Source organism: Balaenoptera physalus (assembly GCF_965194825.1).
Source record: "Balaenoptera physalus genome assembly, chromosome: 14".
Classification (NCBI taxonomy): domain Eukaryota; kingdom Metazoa; phylum Chordata; class Mammalia; order Artiodactyla; family Balaenopteridae; genus Balaenoptera; species Balaenoptera physalus.
In genome coordinates, this window is record NC_138893.1 from 83,266,237 (window position 1) to 83,286,832 (window position 20,596).

General features: G+C 46.5%; 1 protein-coding gene and 1 long non-coding RNA gene across 2 annotated transcripts in view; one reads left to right on the forward strand and one right to left on the reverse strand.

The window, feature by feature from the left end:
• Window positions 1-19,525, forward strand: part of LOC309642871 — a 367,193-nt gene extending 347,668 nt beyond the window's left edge. Inside the window, exon 2 of the long non-coding RNA XR_014253419.1 lies at window positions 18,898-19,525. This is a non-coding gene — a long non-coding RNA (uncharacterized lncRNA). The remainder of the gene's footprint in view (window positions 1-18,897) is intronic.
• PLAU (plasminogen activator, urokinase) lies at window positions 421-9,221 on the reverse strand. The gene is made up of 11 exons (XM_082424923.1): window positions 9,064-9,221; window positions 8,644-8,731; window positions 8,141-8,174; window positions 7,891-7,998; window positions 7,397-7,571; window positions 7,117-7,208; window positions 6,716-6,929; window positions 6,353-6,501; window positions 5,590-5,730; window positions 5,104-5,252; window positions 421-4,416 (listed from the first exon to the last, which is right to left on the reverse strand). The coding sequence occupies exons 2-11, from the start codon at window positions 8,698-8,700 to the stop codon at window positions 4,240-4,242; spliced, it is 1,296 nt and encodes a 431-aa protein (XP_082281049.1). The 5' UTR covers window positions 8,701-8,731; window positions 9,064-9,221; the 3' UTR covers window positions 421-4,239.
• Window positions 19,526-20,596: the final 1,071 nt, after the last annotated feature.

The following is a 20,596-nucleotide window of genomic DNA, read 5'->3' on the forward strand; positions in this document are numbered from 1 at the left end:
CATTAAACTGTGGTCATCGTTCTGTCTCCTTCGCAAAGTTGTGAGCTCCTTGAGGACTAGCACTATGTCCTATTCATTCCTGTATCCCCAGCATCTAAAACAGTGCCTGGTGTCAAGGTCCTTAAAAAAAATTTTTTTTTAAGGTTGTTGAATGACTCCCAATGGGACTGCAAGGTCGGAAAGGGGCCTAGACTATCTTTTCTCCCAATTTGCTACTTAAAACTCAGCATCAGTACTAATACATGCTGCAACATGGATGAAACTGGAAAACATGGTAGGGAGAGAAGTCAGTCACAAAAGACTAGATGTTACATGATTCTATTTATATGAAATGTCCAGAATAGGCAAACTCATAGAGACAGAAAGTAGATTAGGGGCTGAGGGGGTTGGGGAGAAAATCGGAGTGATTACTAATAGGTATAGGGTTTCTTTTTCTTAAATTTTATTGGATTATAGTTGATTTACAATGTTGTGTTAGTTTCAGGTGTACAGCAAAGTGATTCAGTTATACATATACATATATTCATTCTTTTTCCGATTCTTTTCTCATATAGGTTATCACAGAACATTGAGTAGAGTTCCCTGTGCTATACAGTAGGTCCTTGTTGGTTATCTATCTTATATATAGTAGTGTGTGTATGTTAATCCCAAGCTCCTGATTTATCCCTCTTCCCCGGTATGGGGTTTCTTTTTGAGGTGATGAAAATGTTCTAAAATTGATTGTGGTGATAGTTGCACAACTCTGTGAATATACTAAAAATCATTGAGTTGCACACTTTAAATGGGTGAATTGTATGGTATGTGATTTAGTATACCTCAATAGTACTGTTATTTAAAGAACGCCTCAGCAAACTCCTCTCACTGTGATTCAAAGGGCAGGCTTAAATGTCAGCAGCTGGGGAGGAAGGTGGACAAACAGGGGTGAGGGTGGAGGGGTGTATTCAGGGGTGTTGTTGTTGTGCGGGGTTGGCTTGGGAAAGGCAGAGCATGAGTGGAAATCAAGTTGAGTCCTGATAATAGAATGAGCCACAGACTATTTCAGAAGGAGGGGTTCTGGTGAAAACAAAAACCACTTCAATGAAATCAGGTTTCAACCAAAAAGGCTGAGGTTTGCTTGAGAAGGGTAAAGTTTTACTTTGAAACTGGTGGCTGAGTGTGATTTGCTTATTTGGCCTGGGCATCTTTTAAGAGGAAAGAATTATAATCTAGGCCAGGGTTGAAATTCTGATACACTTAGCCTCCCTGCACCCAGCATCCCTGAAGTAGGGAGCTTGAAAAGAGGGCTGCTAACCTTCCCTCAGGTTGGGCCCTGCTGAGAGTGCTGGGCCTGTGCACTCTGGAGCCAGCTGCCTGGGTCTGAACCCTTGCTCTGCTACTTACCAGCCACGTTGCCTTGGGCAAGTCAACTAACCTCTCTGTATCTCCATTTTCTCTGCTGTTAAATGGGGCTAAGGATGGCACCTTCCCCATAGGATTGTTATAAGGATTAAACCAGATAATAGGTGAAGAACTTAGCACAATGTCCAGCACTTAGGGAGCACTAGAAAAAGGTAGTCCCTAAAGTGAGTGACAGGGTCGTATCTGGAGCCTTGAAACTGGTTGCTGGAGAAGTGGCTGATCCCTGCTAGCCTGGAGTGAGGTCTGTGACTGGGAAGAGGTAGCAGCTGGCTGGGGGTCGGTCAGGTGGCTGGGAAATGGTCTGAAGATTGTTAGCAGTGCATTGCTCAACCCACCAGTGGCACTCATACTTCCTGTTTTCAGTGTCTGTGAGCCCTGATGCTGGCGCTGTTCATGTTGGAACAAGATCTTTCTTGGCCCCTGGGGGGTATGCAGAGGCTGAGCAGCAACTCAGCCTGGGCTGGGCTCCTTAGCTTCACATCTTGCCTTTTCTCTCCTAGCAGGTTTCAGCTTCCACAAAATACACCTATGCAATCCTGGGGTAAAGAGGGGAAGGGGTTCCCATTCAATTCTATGAGAATTTACAGAGTTTTGTAATAGTAGCCACTGTTTTTGTGCCTTTACTAGGTGCCAGGATTATGACTAAGAGATTTATGAACGCATGAATCCTTATAACAATCCTAGGAGGTAGATATCTCTTTTATACAGATGAGGAAACTGAGGCACAAAAGGTTAAGAGTTTTTCCCAAGTCATACAGCTAGTATTTTAGAGCCAGGAATCTAGTCCAGGCCACCTGACTCCAAAATCTATGCTCTGAACCACTGCATCATACTGAATGAAACATGCTAGATTATGGGGATTAAAAGCTGAATGCTCTGGGTCCTTGCCCTCCAGGGGTCCATTGTCTAGGGATCCTCTGAACAGGGAGCCCAGGAGACCTTGTGCCCCCAAACCCCACTCAGAAATCTAACTGTTCATGCAGAGAACATATGCTGACCACATCTTGAATTTATTGGGCCCTTCACATAATCTGGCCAATTGTCGCCAATGGATCTCAATCAGGGCTGCATATCAGAAACATCTAGGGAATTTTTCTAAAATCACGAGCCCTGGCACCAGCCCTGACCTGAATCACAATCTCTGTGGGTGGAGCATAAACATATATATATATATATTTTTTTAAGTTCGCAGGTGACTTGGCTAAGAAACACTGCCAAAACTCACTAGCATAGCTTGGAAATTCCAAAATTTTGGCATCCAACTGTAACTCCTGACCTGCCTTCTACATCCAGTTCTTAAGAAGCTGATGTTTGGTTCAAAATATATGTACACGCCCATTAGGATATCACCCAGCTTTAGATTCTGAGCTTCCTGATATTAGGGATAGCAAAGGCTAGTCATGAGCTTCATTAACACACACTGAGGAAACTCAGCACCAGCCCCATGCACAGATGATGGGAAATTATGTCTTCTGTTTCCTGAATGCCACAGACTCAAGCTGGGCTGGGTTTGGGATCATCAATTTTCACTCATGCACATGTCCCCCTTGGTTGAAGTCAGCCCAAGGATTGTTGGGGGCAGAGTGAAGAGTATATGGTAGGATCACCGTGTAACGTTGTACAAGATGTGCACTGCACAAAGGCATCAGGCTGAGGAGGGAACTGGGAGTTGACAAAGCCTGCACACCATTTACCAAGCTGTGGACTTCTGGCTTGGGGCACATTTTTGTACCTTATGTGCTATGGAGGGTCTGTTCTACAAGTCTCCTAGCCTCTCCTCCCAAAGCCCCATTAAGTCCAGATATAGCCCCCCAGGAAACTCGGGTGCATTCCACCATCGTCATTTTCTACTTTTTATGCTCCCAACTCCCTCCCATACAAGCACGAGGGAAGAGCCAAAATCTTCAGAAAAATCACATTTGATCAATCATACTTATTCAAAATTACAAAAATAGATATAAATAAAAATACCAGAATATAATTATTAAATATTCAGTGTACAGGAATGGTCCTCACCTCACTCAGTGAGGATTGGATGAACTCGGCTGGAAGGTCAGAAGGGATAACTGGCCAAGAATGGACATCTATGTGAACGTGAAACTGGAAATTTAGTGCTGGTCACAGTCTGTGCCCCAGAATGATACATTTATATGTATCATTGCCTGGGAGACCCAAGAGGCCCCACAGCCTCTCCAAACAGGCCATTCTGTGTGATGTCACAGTCCATACGATTTGGGGAAGTATCTAGACGTGCAGTCAGACACAGAACACCACCTCTTACACTGGCACAGCCTGTGCACAAGTGTGCCAACATACACACACGTATATAACATTTCCTGATACATTCATGGAATGTCAGAGCCCTTCACTCAAGTCATTTAGTGTCCTTACTCTCCAAACCACTGTTCCTGCATTGGCCAAGCTCTCTCAAGAGACCTCAGTTCTGTTACACTTCCTAATTGGGAAATTATTCATTTCCCAACAGTGGGCCTCATCAATGGCCCACTGCCAGGGAGCTGGCTCTCCTTCCACCTATGCACAGGAGATGCCATTTTTAACTCCAGGAAGCTTTAGTCCAGAAAACGACAATACCATTCTGGTTCAGGACCACCCTTCCATCCTGGCCAGGGGAGATCTGGGTGTCCAGCACCCAGACGTGTATCTGAGGGTGAAGCTACTGTCACTCACCCTGATGGGCAGCACAAGCAAAACCACCTCTGCAGAGCTCATCTTCCTCAGTCTCTTCATTATATATAGCTGTGCAGATGGCCCTACTGCAAAAATGACAGTCACTGTGGGAGTGGGTGGTACCCGTCTCTTCCCTTGGTTCTCTGGGGGCCTTCAGAGGGCTAGGCCATTCTCTCCCCCAATGTGAGTGTGGATCCAGGGCAGGAAGCTTGAGACCCTTGTGTAGACGCCTGGCTTTTCCTTCATGGCACATTCACGGCCCCAGCTCACAATCCCAGTCAGAGTCATGCGGCCTTGGGTGAAGCAGACCAGCGGCCCCCCTGAGTCTCCCTGTTAAGCCAAAGACACAAAAGGTGAGCCCTGGGAGAAGTGAGAAGGGGGCCATCTGATCCTACCACCCAATCATGCCCGAGAGAGAAGGGAGAGTTTCCTAGAGTCAAAGTCCTTAGTGACTCCCCATCTCCTACCACATCAAGTTTAAAAATCCCCTGCTTGGCTTTCAAAGTCCTGTTATCTACAGTTCCACCTACATTTTCAGACCCTACTTCTCCTTCCCATCCCAAAATATGCCGTGCTCATTCTCATTTTTGTATCTTGCAACTGAAATGCTCTCTTTTCTTTCCTCTGCCTCCTCAAATTCCTATTGAGTCACATTCTCTCTAAAGTGCCCCCCTCGGTGACCATCTAGTTGGTGCTCACATCCCTCTCCTAAACAGCTGATCATTTATAATTCACACCACACTCTGAGCACTGAATTGTGTTATTTTCTGTTGTTTTCTCTTTCTTAGGGTCTTAGTCCCCCTCCCTTCCTGAGTCTGAAGTGCCTAGCATAGAGCCAGGCTCTTGACAAATGTTTGGTAAATACATAAGGACTGGTTTAAACCTTCTAAGACCTGAACACCTGGTCCTGGCTTCTTGGGATTTTGACTGGAGAGAGGCTCCCCAAAGCTGGTAGGGACAGGCCCAGGAGCCCTGGGAGATCTAGGGGTGATGGAGAAAGATGCTTGGAACTCTCACCTGGCAGGAATCTGTTTCCCACTGTGGGTCAGCTGCACACAGCATTTTGTTGGTGACTTCAGTGCCATAGTAGTGGGGCTGCTGACACTCCTTGTGGGAAACCAGCTTCACAACAGTCATTTTCAGCTGCTCTGAATAGATATAGTCAGCTAGATGGAGGAAACAGGGAGGAATGTACATTAAAATGTGTCTGTTGGGACTGTCTGCCAGGGAGGGGACGAAAAAGTGTCCCTACCAGGGAAAGCCCTTATTTTTTCCACCCACATCTAAGTCTTTACCCCACCTATAGTCTCTCATCCCTCACCCACTTAACTTTATGGCTCATCATTCCCTAAACAATGCTCCCTACTCCATCCCTGGACCCACCTACTGCCTCCACGGTGCTCCCATCTCTACATCCACAGTCCTCCCTTGATCAAGCTGAGCTCACTTCCAGGTTACAACACTCCCTCAGGACCCTCTCAGCCAGACCCAAATGTCACTTACAGGGATTCTCTTTTCCAAAGCCAGTAATCTCACAGCTTGTGCCAAAACGGGCATCCTCATTCGCTGGGGGCAGGCAGATGACCTGTATGGACCGGGATGGCTGTGCACACTGGCCCGTGCTGGAACGGATCTTCAGCAAGGCTGGGGGAGCAGGAAGGGGTCAGAGGGGAAAGATCACCACCTAGTCAGGTGGTCACCATCTCTCCCCTCCAAACCCTGAGGGAATGGCTGTCTATCCCTATGTCAGAGTCAGAGGTCATCCTGGGAGGTCTGCTGGTAGCTTGTCACCTGAAACAAGTCTCCCCTGTCCCATGCTTCAAGGACTTTGTTCCAGCTGCTGACAAAGCCTTGGACAGCCAGGGCAACTGCATACAGCTATATGAGTTTTTTCCTGCAAAAAACAGCTCATAAAGCCCTGGCTGAGGTAGCTGGGCTGAAATCCAGCCCAATAATCTCTCCAAGTTCTATATCCTGGGACAGACAGAGGCTCCATCCAGCAATGGAAGGGGCATCCCAGCCCAAGCTATATGCCATCAGGGCCATTGCCACCCAGAGGAGGATACCTGTTTGGAAATTCAGGGACTCTACAGAGGAGCACCAGGCCCCTCATGTTTTCCACTCTGAACCCTTCCCCACCACTCCTTTGTTGTGTAAAGCAGGGTCTTCAAGTTCCCCTACAACCCCAACTTCACACTTGGGTCTCTTCTCAGACCCCCACTCCCACAGCTGTCATCATCACGGCAGATGAGGGTTTTCCACTCACCAATATCATTGTGGTGAGCAAGGGTGTCAGCACTGTAGTCCTCACGTAAGATGAGCTTTTCCACCTCAAACTTCATCTCGCCAGGCGTGTTGGAGTTAAGCTTTGACCGACCCAGGTAGACAATGTAGTCCTCCTTCTTTTGGTAATCACTGTGGGAGGGAGATCAGTCAGTCTGATCTCATGAGATCCTGTCACTTCCCCCTCCCCACCACAGCGACCTCAGAGCATCACTTGTCCCCAAGGCCATGGGCCATAGAGAGAGAGGCCGAGGGGGTAGAAATAAGGGGAATCTTGCTGGGAAGGAGGAAGGGATTTGTTTGGGGTAGGGCAGGAGGGTCAGGGAGAAGAGACAGAGGGACATACATGAAGCAGTGTGTGGCGCTGACCACCCAGCAGGGGCTGATGAGGCTGCCACCGCACACGTAGGTGACAGAGCCTGCACGGTGCCTCCTATAGATGGCTGCAAACCAAGGCTGGTTCTCGATGGTGGTGAATTCTCCCCCAACAATCTTAAAGCGGGGCCTCAGAGCCTTCTGGCCGCACTGTAACGTTTCTGGAGGAGAGAGGGCACTTTTTCCTGGAGGAGAAAGAAAGTGATATCTTGGGGAGGGAGGGAGGATAAAGTGTCCTTCTCCTGGTCCTCTGACCTTCCAGTTTTTCAGGGCCAGGCAGGCCTCCCTCCTCATCCCTCCTATGATGGAATAAGGGAACAAATGAGTTTGTCCCCTTCCACCCACCATCATAAACAGGCCAGTGACACTCACCAGAAGAGCAGTTGTGCACCATGCACTCCTGGACAATCTGCATTAGGCCAACCTTCACATAGCACCAGGGCCTTCTCTGATTGTCTGGGTTCCTGGCAACACAGAGGGGAGAAGGGTGCCATTCCAACCCAGAATGCCTTTTCTGTGTCCTCCCCTCCAGGGAAGACTCAACCAGAGGCCTTAATTTTCTCATGCTATGGCCAGCACTTGGCAAGCAGAAAAGATGGTAACGAGGGTTTCTGTGAGGCCATGAGGAGGGTCCTTGCTGCCCCCACCTTACCTGCAATAATTGTGTTTCCCCAGTCCCAGCTGAAGGGCATCAGGTCTGTGGGCATGGTACGTTTTCAGAAGGACGGTGGCAGAGTTCCAGGCCAGGCAGGGCCGGCCGCTGGTGTCGGTGTTGGCCTTCCCTCGGTAAGAGTGACCATTCCCCTGATAGCAGGTTTTCGATGTATCTATGGGAGGATGTGAGGATGAGAATATTAGAAAGAGAAGGAAGTTCAGACAGGCATTTTAGAGATCCTGTCAGGCCTCACATGATTTCAGTGAGGCAGAAGATACTAGAAGGGGCCTCCTTCCATCCCCACCTCACATTTGTGCAGCCCCAGCTTCATGAGATAGTGTGTGTTCATGTTTGACTGTGAATCACATGAGGATAAGGATGCCCCCGACTCTACCTCCTAACTCCTGCCTGCTCTTGCATCCCATCCATGTCTCCCTGCCCCCAAGTCTCTGGTGCCCCCTCCTCCCCAGTTGGAGTCAGGATCCCCATACCTATCTCACAGTGTTCCCCTTGGAATTTCTTTGGGCAGTTGCATCGCTGAATGTTGGAGAAGTACTTGTAGGACACACATTTTCCTCCATTCAAACAGCCACACTTCGCTGGAGAACACAAAGGTTGGGGGTAAGCAAGGAGCATAGGCGGAGGCAAAGGGGGAGCCAGCAGGGACAGGGAGGGGCTGCCTCCTGAGGCTTTTCCAAGATATCTGTGCAACCAGATATTGTGCAAGGGGTGGATACTCACATGCACCAGACACTTGATGAAGTTCATGGCTGCCCTGGAAGAGATGCAGGCAGGGGGAGATTGAAAGGAAAAGTTCACCAAAGGACCCATGTTCCTGGGACCCCAGGGTGAGGATAAACTGGCCCCAGTCCCCAAACTCAGCCTTCCCTCCAGTTCCCTCTCTCCTTACCCTGTTCATGTCTAACTATCCCTCAAATGGAAGATCATCAGCTTCTAGCAGGGAGAAATGAATTGACTCAAGCAAGCTTCACAAATCAGATACCAGCAGGTTGGGGCAGTCCCTGCGGCTTCTTCCTCCCTTGCCGAAAAGTGCAAGCTCCCTTGGTTCTCAAGGCCCCAATGCCACACCTGTTCTATTTCCCGGGGAGGGTTTGGACCTGCTGTTGATGGAATTCGGAGGACTCCAGCTTCCTATGCAGCCCCTCCCTTCCCCAGCACTTTTCAGGGGTCTTGCAAGCCCCCTCCTCCTGCCGCCAAGAGTCAAAAGCAGGGAAGCCACTCACCTCGGAGTCGCTCACGACCAGGGCGCAGAGGAGCAGGCATGCCAGCAGGACTCTCATGGTGGCGAGGCTGGGGCTCTAGACAGCGGTTCTACAAGGGAAGGAGAAGTCAGGGGAAGAAGCGCAGGAGCGCGCGAAGGCGGAGCGGGTGGGTTACTGCAGTTCAGGGCTGGAGCCCCTAAGTCCCCTGCGGGAAGAGCCCGCGGTGACCAGGCTCCCCAGGCCCGGCCGTCTATCCTCTCTGGAGGCTCAGAGGTCGTGGCGCAGCCTGCACTGGTCCCCGCAGGGGAACACATGGGCACGGAGCGCGGTGACTCAGCGTGCAGCTGCAGCCGAGCCGGGGCAGCGAGTAAGGAGAAGTAAAGCCGGCAAGAGCTGGGTCGCCCGCATCCACCCTGCGCTCTTAGGGAGGTCCACACTCACCCGCAGCTATGGCCGGAGGGGCGCAGGGCCGGGATAGCGGGGACTAGTGGACACTCTGATGCTCGGGCGGGCCCTAGGGCTCCAGTCTCCGCTTTGTGCTGCTAGCGGGCAGTGCTGGCTCTATATTACGACTCGCCCCAGCCCTGGCCCCGCCCCAGCCCGGGATCGCCCCGTCCACTCCCTTCCCTCCGCTTCCCTTAGGACCCGCCGCGACTTGGACCCCGCAGGCTTCCACAACCTAACCTGTGAGGGGCAGCGCGGTCCCCATTGGAGGGGACGAACCAGGTCTGAACTGAGGTATGGAGAGACATGTAAATTCTCCGCCCCCTCCTCCCATTCACCTGGCCTGGGCCCCGCCCCCGTGCAGCACCCCTCATCCCCTGATTTGCCAAAAGGAGAGGCGCTAGGGAGACGCTCTCCTCCAGCTCTGATGCCTCTTCCCAGATCCCCTAAACCTCTTCTCCACCCTCGGCCCCCAACTGCCTAGGACACTGATTCGGACCCCTGGGCTTAGAGGCATAGTCTGCAGCTCGTACAGCTGTGAAGTCTCTTTCTCAATGTGAAAATACAGGTCGCTGAAACAGACAAAAAGCGTGTTCACAAGGGCTGCCTCCAAGTAGTATGCCAGCTCCCCGAAAATCAACACAACCAGTGGATAAGACAAAGCTTAGTTTATTGCTTACTGCGGTAAGGTAGTTTGGTAGTGGTGGGGGAGGGGGTCGGATTTTATTGAGAATTTGCAGTTTGGTATAAGGCAGGTCTTTGAAAGTGAGGGTCTGATAAGGACTGGATAAGAGTCGTGATATGATATTGTAGGATTGTGAGAACAAAGTCTTAGGGCACAAACTGTTGACGCTTTCTATTGAAGTGTTGATAGGTTTTTCAGGAAGTTCCTAAAATGAACTATTCATTTATTTGCCTGGGCCATAGTATTGTCACTTAATAAAGACAATAGAATAGTAAAGCCTTATTAACGTAGAAAGTTCTATTTTCACCTCTGAAGAGAGAAATTGGGGAACTGGAGGACAAGAATGAGAAGATTTATTTTTCACTGTATGGCCTTTTACACTGTTTAAATTTTTGAAAACACATCCTTGTATCACCCGTTCCAAAAAGATAATTACAGATTTTTAAATGCAGGTGTATTTCGTATTCTACTTCATCATAGAGCCTTGTTTCTAATAAGATAAAATATTTGCTCATCAAATAAGATTGGCCTCCAGAAAGACAGACCATGTGTAAAGGACTCCACCTATGCTTCCTGCTTGAGAGTGAGCGCACACAGTTGTGTACACACGCACAAGTCCATGCACACACACATATCTCTCAGGCAGAGCTGAAGAACTACAGTAGGGACTCTGAAGTTCAGTCACCCCCATCCCTTTCCCCTAGTGTTGGGAACCAGGGCTTGGGGTCACTTAAATCCACCCTGAAGGACTGTCTCCCTCAATGGAAGGGGAGGAGGTTGAATCCCTGTAACTCACTAAGGGGCGCAAGGCTTGTCCCTCTCCCTGCCTAGGCCTACAGCGTTTTGCTGCCTGGCAAACCTGGACCTTGGGTCTGGGTCCACTTGAGAGGGGCAGGAAGAGGGCAGAGAAAGTGCCAGGAGGGCAGGAAGAAGGAAAGCCTCTTTGCTCTGCCCCAGCCAGAGGTCTCAGGATGCCAGCCTCTGCCTGGGGAAAGTACAAGTTAACCGTCCAGCTTAGGAGGCAGGTGACCCATCATCCTCCGGAGAGAGAGTTTTTCTGTGCCCAGCTCTGAGCTGCCAGCCTCCTAGGGGATGGACTGTGTCAGAGGTGCTAGAGCCTTCAGAACCAGCCGGGCTACTTCCTCTAGAAGACTGTGATATGTTTTGTTTGGAGTTAGAACACATTAACTGTAAATAAACGTGATCAAAATGTAAACAGAGCTGCAGCCTGAGGACTTACCCAGAAACTCTTAGGTTAGTTATCAGGAAATTCCCCACTGACTCTTGTGATTCACTGAGCTTCCCCGGCAGCTCTCATGACTCCAGATTACTTGGCTGGAGGCTGTCATGCTGATTCTGAGAGCAAGATGACCTCATTTCCTCCCGGACAAAGAGACTTGGAGACCGTTAGGCAGCATGACACCCCTCTTCCGCCTCCTTCCTCTTGTGGGCTCTTCACCTGGTTGAACAATCCTAGAGCCTCTGTGAAGACAGAATATCCTTTCCACTCTGTGATCTTTGGCACTCTCTGAAATCTGTGTCCGTCTTTTGGTGCACAGTCTGTGCTATCTTTCAGTTCTTTTAGGGCAGAGACTACATCTTAAATATCTTTCTCTCCCTCAGCACCTGGTGCATGCCTTGTTCACCTAGGTGGTTTATTATGAATGAATCCGTGAACAAGTGAGAACAGAGCGCTTTGGGTCTCCCTGGAAGTTTCCCTTCTCCTTGTCTTTTTTTTTTTCCTTGCCATAAAAAAATAGTACTGACATCATTTCTGTCTTTTGCTAAAAAGCACCTTGATACAAACCATTCCTCTTTAAACTCACAACTGCCTTACGTAGCTGGGAATCGTTATTCCCATTTCACAGATGAGGAAAATGAGGTGGAGAGAAGATACGTAGTTGATGAGTGGCAAAGCCAGCGCTAGAACCCAGGTTTTCTGATCCTTGTTCCTGTGCTCTATACCTCACTGCCTCCAAAGAGAAGGATTCAGAACAGAAGGCTGTGAAGAGAAGGGCCAGATGCTGTAAGATGTTCCAGCTCAGGGGAGCCTTCTTGCTGGCTTTGGAGACCTCCTTCCAGAAACGTGCCTAGGACTATGGGCTCTGAGCTCCTGGGAGACCCTGGCTATAATATGAGTTAGTTGCTTGCCTAAGTTCCAGAAACTAACTTGGTGGTCTAGGCTATCTGAAGTTTCTATCAAGTGTGAGAGAATAAGGAACTGAATACATGTGGTTTCATTCTGTTCCTGAGTCTCAGAGAAAAACCACCAGCCTCCTGCCTCCACATCTTAGTGGTCCAGATCTCCCATGTTAGATGTGGCAACAGAGACTACTGGAGAAGCCCCATTTCCTGGAGCGGTTCATAAAAAAGCAGGCAGATGCTAGGTGTGTCAGGAGGACCAGGATGTCGAACTTGGCCCTGAGACTGTGTCCAGGAAACAGGACCACTGAAGGGCTATTTTCTGACCAGCAGGACCCAAAGGGAAGTTCACATCAAGTCACAGGATGTTTTCCTGGGTTGCTATACCAAGAATGTTCAGTTTGGTACTGTGTGGAGAGTACAGTGTCTAGCCACAGGTCAGCCACATCCAAGTCTAATGACCTCAGGCAAGATGCTTAATTCTCTTGGTCTCGGTTCCCCATCTACAAAAAGAGGCAACGCCTGCCCTGCCCCTGCCTCACTTTGCAGATTGAATGAGATCATACTTGTGTGTGAAATCATTCATTCATTCCTTTATTCACTCACCAAGGATTTATCATGGGCCTAACATGTGTCAGGCACAGTTCTAGATGCTAGAGACACACGGATGAACTTTGTAAACTGTAATTCCTACCCTGCTTGCCTGCCTTGCCTTCCTGTCTATGACTGTCCTGGCCCAGAAGTCCAGGCCATTCCTGGGAGTCCATCCCAGGATTCCAGTCAAGTGGGGATGCCGTGTCCTTAACCAACAGTTCCCAGCAACTGGCCAGCTGTGTGCACTGCTCACCCCCACATCCCTGACTCCCACTCTCTCCTCCTCCTCTCCAGTTGTTCGTGGCCTGAAGCTCTTCTTTCTCGCCTACTCATGGGGGGCACAGACTCCTCTGCAGTCCTGGGAAGGAGGCGGTGAATGCTGGTCACATAGTTTGCTTGGGTCTGAGGACTCCTTCTCTCTGCATGTTTAATGCTGAGGGAAAGGATACTGTCTCACAGCAGGCACTGGAAGCCACATTTGGGGCCTGTAACATGATAGGGGAGGTGTTGGAGCTGCTAGGCCCCCAGCGGCCTGTGGCAGGAGTAGGGCGGGGGAAGCCACATAATTGCTTCCTTACTCATGGAAAGCAAAGAGTACAGGGGCTGCACCCTGAGGTTATACTCTTTCGTCAGTGAACAGAGGGGCCAAGTTGGACCCTCCAGCTTCAGCCTATGACCCCTACCCTTTCTCATCGTTTCCGCCTCATCATCTCTGGCCCAGTTCCTAGCCCCACCCAAGCCAGTGAGCTCAGACCTCTGCATGAGTATTTTGAGCCTTGGCCAGATTTTCCTTTGTCCCTAATCTAAACCTGGTTACTCCCTAAATCAGGAACTTACTACCTCAAAGAATGTTGGTCATGGCTTTCCAGACCTTCTGGATTCTGAGGCCCCCACCAGAACAAAAGCTAGGCCCTGGTCCTAGAACTTCTGCTTAGAGCCCAGGCTACCATGCTGGATGGCAATGGCTGCTTAACCGGAAGCTAAAGGGGATACCCAGGAAAAAAGGGCTGGAATGGGAAACCAGAAACCGGTGGTTTTGCTAAAAACTGCCAAAAAGTCAATGATATTAAAGGAAATATGTTCAGCCAGGAGCTCGTATACTCAAAAATATTGTTCAGAAGAAAACCAACATAACATCCACAGCCCGTATGATGTATAATTTCATGGGCTCATGACTCTCCCAAGCTGGATTCTATATGCTTCTCTGCCTTTAACACAAGTGCAAGCACTTCCCTTTCTATTACACAGAGAGGAAAACAGAGGGCTGGTGAAGGGAAGTGAATCATCTGAGTTCATTCACTGAAAATGATGAGACTGAGAATTCACCGATTTTGAGGAACTTCGTGACACATTTCCCCCCCTCCCCCTCCTATTCTGAATCCTCTCTCCTCCCATCCTGACCACCCTCAATTCCCACCCTCAGTCTCTTTGTCTTCCTACCCACCTGCAGAAGGTGCTTCTTTTCTCCAAGCAGCGATTGATAACAGTGTGATGAGGCAGCCAAGTCCTGGGGAGAGGTCAGTCTCCTTTTAGAAGGTACTAGAGGATGAAATGTATGGAAGTCTATGAGAAGAGGGAGCAGGGGCATGGCAGGGAGCCCCTTAAATAGGTGTGTATGCAGAGTGAAGAGAAGGAATAGTATGTGGATAATCTAACCAGGAGGCTCCTGTTTACTCTGAGAACAGAGATGGTGGGGAATATGACAGAAACTAAGGAAGTCTGTTCTCTCCAAGGGACTATTATAATCTATCCCTTGTTGAAGACAGATTATAATAGCCAACTTTTATTTACCTACATTCATTTTATTTTTCAATCTTAACAACAACCTTTAAGGAAGGTACTATTAATATCATCATTTTGTGGATGAGAAAACTGAGGCTCCCAGAATTTAAGCAGTTTATCCAAGGTCACGCTGTAGGTATATGGTAGGGTTGGGACTCACACCCAGAGTTGGTTGATTCCAGGGGTTGGAGAACTACCTCTGAGGCAATATCACATTCATTCAGGAAGGTAGGGGTGCTGGTCCTTATACCTAATAGGGAATCTCCCTATTCTAACCCATGTTGTTATCCCAGAGTGGCCCCAGCTGTCCAAGTCATGTCTGGGTTGATTCCTGTCTATGTAGCTCAAGCCAGACTTTGATTAAAATGTTCCTCCTTTTGCTTAGTAAAGCCAGCCACAGTTGTATCTGCGGGGTCTAGTCAGAGAAGTGATCACTGGGTCTTCTGCCTGTGCTTATATATCTGTGTAGATCTCTGGAAACATCAATTGTCAGTTTTCCCTTTTTCAAAGCCGTTATTCAGCCATATTTATATGACAGGGATACCTAGGGGTTTTCTGTGGGGAAATAACAATAGCATCTCTGTATTGAACATGCATTTTATTTAGCAGGCATTTGGTAACCGTTCTGTGTGCATTCTCTCATTTAATCCTCAGTGAGGGAGATGTAATATCAACCCCACTTAATGGATAAGGAACTGAAGCCCTCAGAGGTTAAGGACGCACTCCAAGCCAATATCAATGGTGTTGTCCCTTTACCCTTTCCTGAGGAAAAAAAAAGTTACCCTGTTATGTAGGTGCCCGGGAATCTGTAATAATATTCACTAATGTTATGTTTTCCAACCTTGTCTGATGATAAGAATCACCTGGCTTAAAGGTTTAAAGAATACAGACTCTCAGGTTACTTCCTTTTCTGATTCATTAAGTCCAGGAGGGGGCCCAGGCGTGATTCTTAATATACGTCCCAGAGGATTCTTACCACCAAACAAGTTTGGAAAAAATGTCAGCCAATGCATACCTAGGGAGTGTTAGTTTATTTTTCACCTAGGAATGCCCAGCTAAATCACAAATTTTCTATCGACTGGGGTTTCTACTTTAACCCCATCCTTTGAGGTGGGGGCCAAAGGAGAACGCAGAGGTGGGAATGGTTCAGGGCAGGAAGGCTGACTTTTGGGCAGAGTTTCGCAGAGATGAATCAAGGAGGGGATGTACACCTGAGCCTTGTGCCAACCCAGCCACCCTGAGGTGATTTTTCTAAAGAATCTGTTCTCAGAAAGTTAATTTCTTCAGCACCTCTGTACTTGTTCTTTTTTCAGATACTAATGATAGTTCCATTTAAAAAATGCCAAATGGATGGCTAATGGAGGGACTTTTCCATGTAGAAGCTAAAAGAACTTGGGGAATTAAAGTAACCCTCAAAGTCATGGCAGTGGATAAGAAATTGACTCCCCAAGACTTCAGGAAAATTGGGAGAAACTGAGTAAACGTGAGAACAAAGCAGAATTGAGAATACTTGTACTTACTGGTACTTTTCTATCTGTGATATTTCCTCACATTTCCTGTGCTGGCCCAACTTCTGAGCTCTCAGGGTCAGTTTGTTTGTTTTCCCCTAGGCTCTTCTGGTTCCACCTGAATAGAACTGGGATTCCAGAGCACTGTCCCTTTGCAGGAGTGTGGGAACTATGCCCATCACCAGTGGACCCAGCAGCTTGTGGGATGACCACAGCGTTTGCATTTGTAGTCAAGAAGGAAGTAACAGTGTCATTCTCCCCATGCAGACCCTCTGCTCTATTGCATAGTGTCCTAAAGACTTATTCACTCTGTATGGTGGCAGTCAGCCTATTCTATTTGTAAAGAAAATTCGACCCCAAGTTCTAAAAATAAAAGAACTGAGCTCAACTCAGACTGTTCATTTCATTCAATGAACTAAAAATTACTTTCAAATACCTAAGGTGTGCCAAGCACTATGAGGGCACACAGAACAGACATGATCCCCACCCTGAAGAAGTTTAAAATCTTGTAAAGAAGAAAAAATGAATACACATGAAATGATTAAAAAGCCACTAGGTAAGATGGCTACTAAAAAAAAAAAACAAGCCAGAAAATAACAAGTGTTGGCAAAGGATATAGAGAAATTAAAACTCTTGTGCACTGCTGGTGGGATTGTAAGATGTTGCAAACCACAATGAAAAATGGTGTGGCAGTTCCTCAAAAAATCAAATCTAGGACTATCAAATAGCCCCTCAATCCCACTTCTGGGTATATATCGAAAAGAACTTAACCAGAGTCTTGAAGAAATAGTTGTACACTCATGTCATAGCAGCACTACTCACAATAGCCAAGAAGTGGAAGCAGCCCAAGTGTCCACTGACAGATGAAGAGATAAGCAAAGGTGGTGTATACATTCAATGGAATATTATTCAGTCTTCATTTTTTATTTTTTTAAAGCATCTCCTTATTTCTTTTTTTTAAAATAAATTTATTTATTTTATTTATTTATTTTTGGCTGCGTTGGGTCTTGGTTGCTGCGTGCAGGCTTTTTCTAGTTGCAGCGAGCGGGGGCTACTCTTCGTTTCGGTGCGTGGGCTTCTCATTGTGGTGGCTTCTCTTATTGCGGAGCACGGGCTCTAGGCACGCAGGCTTCAGTAGTTGTGGCACACGGGTTTGGTTGCTCCGCAGCATGTGGGATCTTCCCAGACCAGGGCTCAAACCCATGCCCCCTGCATTGGCAGGTGGATTCTTAACCACTGCGCCACCAGGGAAGCCCTATTCAGTCATTAAAAGGAAGGAAATCTTGTCACTTGCTGTATAACATCAATGAACCCTGAGGACATTATGCTAATTGAAATAAGCCAGTCACAAAAATCATATATGGACATATATGATTCCACACATATCTATAGATATAGAGGTATCCAAAGTAGGCAAATTTGAAGAGACAAAGAATGGTGGTTACCAGGGGCTGGTGAGAGGGAGAATTGGGGAGCTGTTGTTTAATAGCTATAAAGCTTCAGTTTTTTGTTTGTTTGTTTGTGTTTGGTTTTTTTTAGATTTAATTTTATTTATGTTTGGCTGTGTTGGTTCTTCATTGCTGCGCGTGGGCTTTCTCTAGTTGTGGCGAGCAGGGGCTACTCTTCGTTACAATGCATGGGCTTCTCATTGCAGTGGCTTCTCTTGTTGCGGAGCATGGGCTCTAGGCGTGCGGGCTTCAGTAATTGTGGCACGCGGGCTCTAGAGCTCAGGCTCAGTAGTTGTGGCGCACAGGCTTAGTTGCTTCTCAGCATGTGGGACCTTCCCAGACCAGGTATCGAACCCATGTCCCCTGCATTGGCAAGCAGATTCTCATCCACTGCACCACCAGGGAAGTCCTGTTTGTTTTTAATTGAAATATAGTGATGTACAATGTTATGTTAGTTTCAGGTATACCACATAGTGATCTAACATTTAAATATACTATGAAATGATCACCATAATAATCTAGTAACCATCTGTCCACATACAAAGTTATTACAATATTATTGACCATACTCCTTATTCTGTATATTTCATCTCTGTGACTTATTTATTTTATAACTGGAAATTTGAACACCTTAATTCTCTTCACCTATTTCGCTCAACCCCCCACCCTTTTCCCCTCTGGCAGCCACCCATTTGTTCTCTGTATCTGTGAGCCTGTTTTCATTTTGTTTTACTTATTTGTTTGTTTTGTTTTTTAGATTCCACATATAAGTTAAATAATTTGGTGTTTGTCTTTCTCTGACTTATTTCACTTAGCATGATACCCTCTAGATCCATCCATGTTATTGCAAATGGCAAGATTTTTTTCTGACTGAGTAATATTTCATTGTATAAGTACACCGCATCTTCTTTATCCATTCATCTATTGATGGACACTTAGGTTGCTTCCATATCTTGGCTATTGTAAATAATGCTGCAATGAACATAAGGGTGCAAATATCTTTTTGAATTAGTGTTTTTGTTTTCTTCAGGTAGATATCCAGAAGTAAAATTCCTGGATTGTATAGTAGTTCCAATTTTTATTTATTTATTTTTAAAATTTATTTAATTTATTTATTTTTGGCTGCATTGGGTCTTCGTTGCTGTGTGCGGGCTTTCTCTAGTTGCGGCAAGCGGGGGCTACTCTTCTTTGTGGTGCGTGGGCTTCTCATTGCAGTGGCCTCTCTTGTTGTGGAGCATGGACTCTAGAGTATACACTCAGTAGTTGTGGCGCATGGGCTTAGTTGCTCCGCGGCATGTGGGATCTTCCCAGACCAGGGCTCGAACCCGTGTCCCCTGCATTGGCAGGAGGATTCTTAACCACTGCACCACCAGGGAAGCCCAATTTTTATTTTTTTGAGGAACATCATACTCTTTTCCATAATGGCTAACCAGTTTACAGTCCCACCAACAATGCATGAGTGTTCCCTTTTTTCCACATCCTCGCCAACACCTGTTATTTGTTGTCTTCTTGTTAATAGTCATTCTGATGGGTATCAGATGGTATCTCATTGTGGTTTTGATTTTTAGTGATGATTGATGATCACTAATCATCACTTGATGATTAGTGATGTGCATCTTTTCATGTGTCTGTTGACCACCTGCATGTCGTCTTTGAAAAAATGTCTATTTAGGTCCTTTGCCCATTTTTTAATCAAATTTTTTTTAATACTGGGTTTTATGAGTTCTTTATATATCTTGGATATTAACTCCTTATCAAATATATAATTTGCAAATATCTCCTCCCATTCAGTAGGCTTATTTTTCTTTTTTTTTGATGGTTTCCTTCACTGTACAAAGCTTTGTAGTTTGATGTACTCCCATTTGTTTATTTTTGCTTTTGTCTTTCTTGCCTGAGGAGACAGATCCAAAAAAATATTGCTAAGACGGATGTTGAAGAGTGTACTGCCTAGGACTTCCCTGGTGGCACAGTGGTTAAGAATCCGCCTGCCAATGCAGGGGACACGGGTTTAAGCCCTGGTCCGGGAAGATCCCACGTGCCGCAGAGCAACTAAGCCTGTGCACCACAACGACTGAGCCTGAGCTCTAGAGCCTGTGAGCCACAACTACTGAGGCCACACCCCACAACTATTGAAGCCCGCGTGCCTAGAGCCCGTGCTCCGCAACGAGAGAAGCCACTGCAATGAGAAACCTGTGCACCATAACGAAAAGTAGCCCCCACTCGCCACAACTAGAGAAAGCCCACACGCAGCAATGGAGACCCAATGCAGCCAAACATAAATAAATAAATAAATAAATTTATTGTAAAAAAAAAAGAATGTACTGCCTATGTTTTCCTCTAGAAGTTTTATAGTTTCAAGTCTTGCATTTAAATCTTTAATCCATTTTGAGTGTATTTTTGTATATGGTTTTAGAAAGTGGTCCAGTTTCATTCTTTTGCATGTAGCTGTCCAGTTTTCCCAGCACCATTTATTGAAGTGGCTGTATATCCTTGCCTCCTTTGTTGTAGATTAATTGGCCATATAAGAATAAGTTTATTTCTGGGCTCTCTATTCCACTGATCTATGTGTCTGTTTTTGTGCCAGTATCATACTGTTTTGATTACTGTAGCTTTGTAGTGTAGTTTGAAATCAGGGACTGTGATATCACCAGCTTTGTTCTTCTTTCTTAAGATTGCTTTGGCCAATTGGGGTCTTTTGTGTTTCCATACAAACTTTAAGATTGATTGTTCTAGTTTGGTGAAAAATGTTTTTGGTATTTTGGTGAGGATTGCATTGAATCTGTAGATTGCCTTGGGTAGTATGGACATTTTAACAGTATTAATTCTTCCAGTCAATGAGCATGGTATATCATTCCATTTGTTTGTGTCATCTTCAATTTCTTTCATCCATGTCTTATGGTTTTCAGAGTACAGGTCTTTCACCTCTTGGTTAGATTTGTTCCTACATATTTTATTCTTTTTGATGCAATTGTAAATGGCATTGTTTTCTTAATTTATCTTTCTAATAGTTTGTTATTAGTGTCTAGAAGTGCAACAGGTTTCTGTATATTAATTTTGTATCCTGCAACTTTACTAAATTCATTTTTTAGTTCTAATAGCTTTTTGGTGGAGTCTTTAGGGTTTTCTATAAATCACATCATGTCATCTGCAAATAGTGACAGTTTTACTTCTTCATTTCCAATTTGGATGCCTTTTATTTCTTTTTCTTCTATGACTGCTGTGGCTAGGACTTACAATACTATGTTGACTAAAAGTGATGAGAATAAGCATTCTTGTCTTATTCCTTATCTTAGAGGAAATGCTTTCAGCATTCTACCATTGAGTGTGACGTTGCCTGTGGTTCTGTCATATATGGCCTTTATTATGTTGAG